At 36.4% G+C, this 8,509-nt stretch overlaps 1 protein-coding gene across 1 annotated transcript; it reads right to left on the reverse strand.

Annotated features, from left to right (window-relative positions):
- Window positions 1-2,538, reverse strand: LOC147559066 (uncharacterized). The gene is made up of 2 exons (XM_086660839.1): window positions 1,049-2,538; window positions 1-886 (listed from the first exon to the last, which is right to left on the reverse strand). The coding sequence occupies exons 1-2, from the start codon at window positions 2,424-2,426 to the stop codon at window positions 96-98; spliced, it is 2,169 nt and encodes a 722-aa protein (XP_086516965.1). The 5' UTR covers window positions 2,427-2,538; the 3' UTR covers window positions 1-95.
- Window positions 2,539-8,509: the final 5,971 nt, after the last annotated feature.

Genomic DNA, 8,509 nt, shown 5'->3' on the forward strand with positions numbered 1-8,509 from the left:
TTTATAAAAATAACAAAACCAGATACTAATATATGAGCAATATTGCAATACAATAAGTTTCACTTACTAAGTATATGAAGGACCTCAACTTACAATCATTCCTTGATTCCATCTATTCTTGGAGTAGCGGAAAATTTTAGGTTTTTGAGCTCCTCCACAGAAAGCAAATCTACAAGCAAGGAAATGACATTATCGCTAGGGGAAAATTCTCTTTCACGCATCTTCTGAAGCATTTGCATTGCCTCATCAACCTTACGTTTCTTTAGCAAACACAGAATGATGGTATTATACGTGATGCAATCGGGTAAGCAACCCTTCCCTTCCATTTCACTGATCAATTTGTAAGCCTCACAAAACATCCCGTTCTTGCAATGGCAATTAATCATTGTATTATATGTTACGATGCTAGGTACTAATCCTTTGTTTGAAATTTTATCATATACCTTTATTGCTTTTTCATATTTTCCCGCCTTGACCAACCCATCAATTAGCATATTATAAATTTCAATGCTGACTTTAGAGCAACTACCCTCCATTACTTGAAAAATTTCTACTGCCGTGTCTATATCTCCGTTCTTACAGAGGCCATTGAACAATGAGCAAATTGTTACCAGATTCGGGGTTAGCCCACACGTTTGCATCTCAATAAACAGCTTTTTTGCAGTTCCAAATCTTCCACCCTGACCATGTCCAGATATTAGTATAGTGTATGTGTATTCATTGGGTTTACATCCCTTCTGTTTCATTTCCTCTAAAAGTTGCATAGCTTCATCCAACTTGCAAGTTTTACAGTGTCCATCTATCAAAGTACTGTAAGTGATCTCATCGGGCTCCAATCCTTTATCTACCATTGAGTCGAACAATTTCACTGCCTCCTCCAGTTGACCTGTCAAACAAAACCCATTAATCATCGTGTTATATGCAACTAAATCAGGTTCTACTCCTAATTTAGCCATTAATTGAAATAACTCCCAAGCATCTTTCATCATCCCTTCTTTACAGATGGAATCTACTAAGATATTGAACGTCACTACGTTGGGCAAAATACCATGTTCCACCATGTGATCAAAATATTTTCTTGTTTTCTTCCATTGTCCACATAGGCAAAGACCATGGATTAGTGAATTGTAAGTCACTACATCCGCTGTAATTCCTCGACTATGCATCTGGTCAAAGAGACTAACTGCTTCACTAAACTGTCCACATTGACAAAGACCATGGATTAGTGAATTATATGTCACCACATCAGCTGTAATTTCTTGACTAGACATTTCTTCGAATAGAATAATTGCTTCACTTAACTGTCCGCATTGACAGAGACCATGGATTAGTGAATTATAAGTCACCACATCAGCTGTAATTTCTTGACTAGACATTTCTTCGAAGAGAATAACTGCTTCACTTAACTGTCCGCATTGACAGAGACCATGGATTAGTGAATTATAAGTCACCACATCCGCTGTAATGCCCTGAGTAGACATTTTCTCAAAGAGTTTAACTGCTTCACTTAACTGTCCACATTGGCAAAGACCATGGATTAGTGAACTATAAGTCACAACATCCGCAACAATTCCTTGACTAGACATTTTTTCAAAGAGTTTCACTGCTTCACTTAACTGTCCACATTTGCAAAGACCATTGATTAGGGAACTGTAAGTCACAACATTCGCAACTATTCCTCGACTAGACATCTCGTCAAAAAGTTTAACTGCCTCACTGATTTGGCTTAATTTGCAAAGAGCATCTATTATCACACTGTATGAAACAACATCAGGAGATAAATTCCATATTTTTACCATCTTGGTTTGGAATTCTAAAGCAAGACCCACTTCACCAACTCTACATAGGCCAGTTATAAGTGTTCCACACGTAACAATATCGGGTTGAATCCCAGAGTCAGTCATTTTATCAAACACTTCAAGGGCAGCACTAATATTTTTCTGTATGCACAGACCTTTAACGAGTGTATTGAAAGTGATCAAATTAGGGTCATAACCACTCTTTAGACATTTTCCCATAACACAGAAAGCATAGTTTACCTGTCCTGATTGACAGCAACAGTTAATCAGAATATTGAATGTGGACATCTGAAGTTGTATTCCTACTGAAATCATCTTTTTATATAGGGTAAACACATCCGAGTAGGATCCAGATTTGGCAACTGAACTCAATGTTTGATTAAAGGTAGAAGTAGAAGGAATAGGTTTGATGGAAATCAATTTATCGAAGTAAACAAGGGCATCATCAAGATTCTTAATATTCCCAGACTTACACTGATCTATTACTGAACTTTGGAATTGGGTAGGAATGGATTTAGCTGAAGAACAATGGTAATAGTTTCTCAGAATTTTTTCTGGCTTTAGAATGAAAGTGAGGAAATGATTCAATGAAGAAACCGGAACCAGTCTTTTGAAGAGGACATTCATTTTCTTCCTTCTTCTGTAGTAATTAGTCCACTAAATTCGTTTGATCTTTTTTTCTTCTCAACCCGTTTGTAGGTCTTCCCCCATTTTACCCTGCTCCGTTTCAGTCCCCGCCAATGTGTTTGGTGTCTTGATCATTAGATGAAGTTGCTTTTTGGTTAAATTTTTTTTGGGAAATTTTAAAAGGCCGCCCCGTTTTTGTTAAAAGGCCTCCCCGCTAAAAGCGCCCCTCATTAGAACCCATTTGGTTATAGGGCCCCCTCTACAAAAGAGCACCTCCTTCATCAATATTTGACCTAACGGCAAAGTTAACGCCGTTAGGTCAAACTTAACCCAAGACCGGTGATGTTGACCACGCCACATCATCATCTTCTCCGGCAGAGTCGCCGGCCGGCCAAACTTCCGGCCGGCGACCTTCAAATTTTTTTTTTTTTTTTATTCTCTCTCTTCTCTCTCTCAAAACAAATTTTTTTTTTTTTTTTTTTAAACTCTCTCTCTACAGATCTAGAGAGAGAGAGCATGGATCTGTTCGCAGACTCCATTAGAGGTCTGCGAACAAACCTTCAAAAGGTCTGTTCGCAGACCTCTAATGGGGTCTGCGAACAGACCTTCAAAGGGTCTGTTCGCAGACCATCAAAGGGTCTGCGAACAGACCCTTTGGAGGTCTGCGAACAGATCCGTTTTGGATCTGTTCGCAGACATAGATATGCTCTCTCTCTAGATCTGTAGAGAGAGAGAGAGTTAAAAAAAAAAAAAAAAAATTTTAGAGAGAGAGAGAGAATAAAAAAAAAAAAAAATTTTAAAGGTCGCCGGCCGGAAGTTTGGCCGGCCGGCGATCCTGCCGGAGAAGATGATGATGTGGCGTGCTCAAATGATGTGGCAGAGAGAGAAAATGAGATGGAGAAGAGAAAATGTGGGTGAAATACACCTTTAAAGGGGGTTTTTTTCACCCATTCAAAGAGGAGGGCCCTTTAACCAAGCTAAGTCAAAGGTTTTTTACTAAGTCAACGAAACCATGGGGAGGCCTTTTAACAAAAACGGGGAAGCCTTTTAAAATCTTTATAAATTTTAGATATAATTCCATTTATTTTTAAGAACAAAATTTTAATTTAGATAAATTTTTATTAAGACATTTATTTATTATCTTTAAATTAAATTCTAATCATTTAGTGTATCGTGTTATTATTTCATATCTATGAATTTGAATAAGTAATATTGATTTTAATATATACCAAAGTTGATGTGTATTTTATGTAGTTTAAGTTAGGATAAAAGTGAATTTTACACATCTATGATGTATCAAGTGCCAAATGTAATGACATACGTAGATCGTAGTTGACTTCCAAAAAAAAAAAGTGAATTTTACACATATTTACATTCATATTCCTACACGAACCAAACACCTAGTTAAGAAAATGTCAGGAATCAAATTAAACTGCATCAATAACATTTGAAGAGTCTGATTCAATAACTATTTTCGAAAAACGGTAGGTAGTTAAGAGCCTGTGTATCTACCTCCCATCATTTCTATAGTTTGATATCCCAAATAGTGTTTTCGCTTTGATCTTTTAGCTTGTCTAAGATAAATAAGTTTATAAGACACGAGGGAAAAGATGACAGTTGAAGGGCAAATTGAGAAATTTTGTTTTTCAAAAGATGGGGGTGTAGTCCCAAAATTCATATAATATTGGGGGTGTATGTCAAAATCTCTGAAATATTTTAACAACTACAAAAGGGTAAAATCGTCATGGTTGGCACGTGTGTTTCGCAGACACCCAACTTAACGCTAAGTTGACGGTTTCCGTCCACGTGGGGGTGTATATCAAAAGTTTTCAAAAAGTGGGGGTGTAGTCCTAATATTCATATAATAGTGGGGGTGTTTGTCAAATTCTCCCTAAATTTTTTTATAAGTTTAGATATAATTCTATTTATGTTTTATGAACAAAATTTTAATTTGAACAAAATTCTAATTTAGATAAATTTTTATCAAGACATTTATTTATTATCTTTAAATTAAATTCTAATCATTTGGTGTATCTTGTTATTATTTCATATCTACGAGTTTGAATAAATAATATTGATTTTAATATATACCAAAGTTGATGTGTATTTTATGTAGTTTAAGTTAAGATAAAAGTAAACTTTTACACATATTTTCATTCCTATTCCTACACGAACTAAACACCTAGTTAAGAAAATGTCAGAAATCAAATTAAACTGCATCAATAACAACATCTATGGGCCACTGATCTCTGCTATTGGCAGTCGATGTCGCTATATTATTTTCTTTTTATTACAGGCGGAGGTGGGGCGTCATCTGGGCGTGGAACGCCTGCATAAGAATGAAAATGGGCCTAATTTCGGCCATGAATTCTTCTTGTATATACTGCAACGGACTGTGGACACTCTATTTGTCGGTTTGAGCTATCGACAGGTTAGAGATGACAACGGGCGCGTAGATGATAGCTGGTTTGATAGTTTACGATGAAACACTTCTTAGGCTCATTCTTTTTTTTTTGTTTAAAGTTCTTAGGCTCATTTACTACACTCTTTTTTTTTTCTTTTATGTGTGAGAATAGTCCCACATTGGAGAATGGGTAACTAGCAACCAAGAATATAAAGTATAGGTCCTCTCCACTCATTGCCAATTGGTTTTGAGTTGGATGGCCACAAACTTAACATGGTATCAGAGCTAGGCCCACACGTGATAGGCTTAAAAGCCACACGTGCTCCACGTCACCCCGTAAAAAAAAACACGTGTTAGGCTCAAAGAACGCCACACGTGAGGGGGCGTGTGAGAATAGTCCCACATTGGAGAATGGGTAACTAGCAACCAAGAATATAAAGTATAGGTCCTCTCCACTCATTGCCAATTGGTTTTGAGTTGGATGGCCACAAACTTAACATTATGTTCTTTTTTACTTTCTCTCTTTGTTTTTTTCTTGATTGGAGTTGTTCATTGATTAAGTTTGTTCAATTTTGTGGAGTTATTATCTTAACTTCTCTTCTATCCCCCACCAACCACCTATCAAGAAAGTAATCTAACACTTCTCTCTCTATTTCTCTATAGGTTCACATATACACAACAACAACCACCACCACCTTCATTCAGGAATCTGTTTAAGCTGATCAGCCTTTCCTCAAGTGTTTTAAACTACAGACTTACTATGGATGTCAGATGCCTTGGTGATCTCTCTCTCTCTCTAGATCTCTCTTTCTATATATATATAGTTATATATATATGTGTGTGTGTGTGTGTTGTAAGGTATTGATGGATGGTGAATGCAGGGAAGGTAGAATGGCCAGAGCTGGTGGGAGTGAAGGCAAGCATAGCTAAAGAGACAATAGAGAGAGAAAACTCATTGGTCAAAGTGAGGATCATACAGAAAGGATGCATCACGATTCTCGATTATAATTGCAGCCGCGTCTGGTTATGGGTTACCCTCAATTGTACGTCCGAAGAACCAGTTGTTGCCCTGGTCCCTAAAGTTGGTTAATTTATTCTAAAAATTCCGAACAAGAAACTTGTTGGGTAAGGATGAAAGGTTTAGAGACTCAATAAAGAATTGAAACTCTGAAGTAGTCTTATCAATAAATAAGAAGTTTCATCCTTTGTTAATTTTTGATGAGCCTCGGTCGGGATATGTTTTTTAGTTAGGTTAGTTTTCTTGTCAACCTGGTGTCCATGTCGTCCGTTTGCCTAGTCCACAGGCTATGTCTGGACCAGCTGAACTTGTTCACCATAACAACCTGAAAATGAAACACATGGATCAAATTTATGCTATCATAATGGATTAAAATCTAGATTATAATAATTTGATTCATTTGTTTGTTCATAAAGACACACTTTGTACCACCATTGATTATTCTAACGATTCATGGGGATTTCAACGGTAACGAACATCATGAGGTCTTGGTTCTCCAGTCTCAACAAATGGTACATGTTTCAGATATGGGTTCTCCTTCATCACTGTCTCCTTTGCTATTGATGTTTTTTTCCCCAATAGCTCGTGCCATGTTTATTTTCCTGCATTAGATATTACATTACTAATCACTACCAACCTGCATAGGGAGGAGAGAAGGGCATTTACCTTTGCATTCAAAAGTCATTTTCACACTGCGGGTTTTTTGCTTATACAAGACCAAAGTCGGACTATTTCCGACATATTCTCTACTTATAGTGAATATGTTAATCTTTAGACAAACGACTACTTCTTCTTAATTTGTCAATGACATAATAAAATGAATCTTCTAAATCACACATTCAATATTCAATTTTTTTAATTAGAAATCCGGATGATTTGAATATATGATTCAAGAATTATTACTTTCAATAAACAACCTTTCTTTGTTTCCTTACCTATCTCATAATTATCTTCTAGTGTTTGTATGTAACCCTGTGGGAAAAATCATTAAACATTATACTTTTTAACTACTCTTAAGGTCAACCAGTAGATTATGGTGCCAATTCTATTAGTTCACTAGTCTGATAAATCAGCTAAAAGTCTACTGCTATGTTTATCTCTCAATATGAGATGTATTAGTATTTACCTTCCAGTTTTAATTTTTGATGAATTGGAAAAACAAATATATATAGCAGAATCACTTCTATATTGAAGCTTTTCTCTTTTCCTCAATCATTAATACTATGAGATCAATTAGCAAGTACTTTCAAGTAAAGCGTGGAGCCAAAATTTTTTTTTTTTGCTTAAATCAATAGGCTGAAGGGGAACCTGAACCCAAACAAAGAAAAGAATAGGCTTAACGTCCACTACATCAAAAAATAAAGCGCAAAAAAAGCTATCACCAACACGGTGCGCAAGTCATACCCTCTAAATTCTACGGTTATATCTCACCTATTTTGTGCAAATGCCACTCGAACTGACAACCCCTTATTAAAGACATGTCCACTCATCGCCCACCTATTCTCTCAATTTTGTGTTGGGATAGATTTATTGACAAATTTTTTTCTTTTAAAACAAATTGACAAATGGAATTGTCAGATCTCATTCTTACAGTATCTTTAACAAAATGAGTATATTGATGTGGAACATTTGAAATGTACTAAATGTCAGTGTTATATTTAGCACATCTGGTTTCAACCTTAACACTGTGTCCCGGTAAAATACTCTTTCAATAAGATCTATGTTTTCAACAAAAAAAAATCAATAAGATAAATGTTTTCAACAAAAAAAAAAAAGATCAATGTTGAGGGGTTAGTGTCATTAAGGGGTTAGTGTCAGCTTGAGTTTCAGCTGGTACTAAGTTCAAAAAAAAAAGATATCCCATTGATTAATGCGTACTGCAAGAAAAAGATGATTGATGAGGCCATGAGGATAGATGAAGAAATGTGTCGGAAGGGATTGAATCGTAATGTCGTTACTTGTAGTACTCTTATTGGTGGTCTATTAGTGGTGGGAAGAGTTGTGGAAGCTAAGGAACTTTTCAAAGAAATGAAGTCTCGTGGTCAGGGTCCGGATATCGCCACTTACAGAACACTTATGGATGGATTAAGTAAAAATGAGCGTCTTCGTGAGGCAGTAGAACTACTTCAAGAGATGCAAATGAGTTTCATCAAACCAGATATCAAAATCTATAGCATCATGAGGCATGCAAGAGCGCCCACACGTATAACATAGAAAGAAGTGGTTTACAATCAAATGATCTAATCTAACTCTGCTCTTTAGTGTCAACGAACTTCTAGATTTCATAAAACAAAGACTACCAGAATTTCCGAAACAAGAAATAACTATTCCAGCCAAAACTATAGGTCAAATATAAGATTATTCGAAGTAAGCCACTGCTCTCCTTCATTTTCCAGACATGTGGTTAAAATGCTTGAATCTCCCCCTTTTAACAATATAGGCAAACTTGGACAAGTATTAAGTCATTGAATTCCTCAGGTTAGTTGGTGGAAGCGACGCAGTATGGCACTTCGAGCTGCTTCAGGAACTGCAGCAAGTGCCTCCACTCAACCCGATGATTCTCATCTCGGCTCTACTTCAAGCAACATAGCTAGTAGGGGGAATTCGACGGATAACCCACGCCAGAAGGGTTACTGTAGTAGTTCAAGTGGAGGGTCATTT

Source organism: Eschscholzia californica, unplaced genomic scaffold (assembly GCF_041429995.1).
Source record: "Eschscholzia californica isolate CP2 unplaced genomic scaffold, dmEscCali1.0.p SCAF_2, whole genome shotgun sequence".
Taxonomy (NCBI): domain Eukaryota; kingdom Viridiplantae; phylum Streptophyta; class Magnoliopsida; order Ranunculales; family Papaveraceae; genus Eschscholzia; species Eschscholzia californica.

What these genes read in the sequence shown, in the direction of transcription:
- LOC147559066 (XM_086660839.1), bottom strand. Translation starts at nt 2,426, where the DNA reads ATGAATGTCCTCTTCAAAAGACTGGTTCCGGTTTCTTCATTGAATCAT. An exon ending in TGATCACATGGTGGAACATG is followed by an intron (nt 887 to 1,048) that starts GTATTTTGCCCA and finishes TTTGTTTGACAG; the next exon opens with GTCAACTGGAGGAGGCAGTG.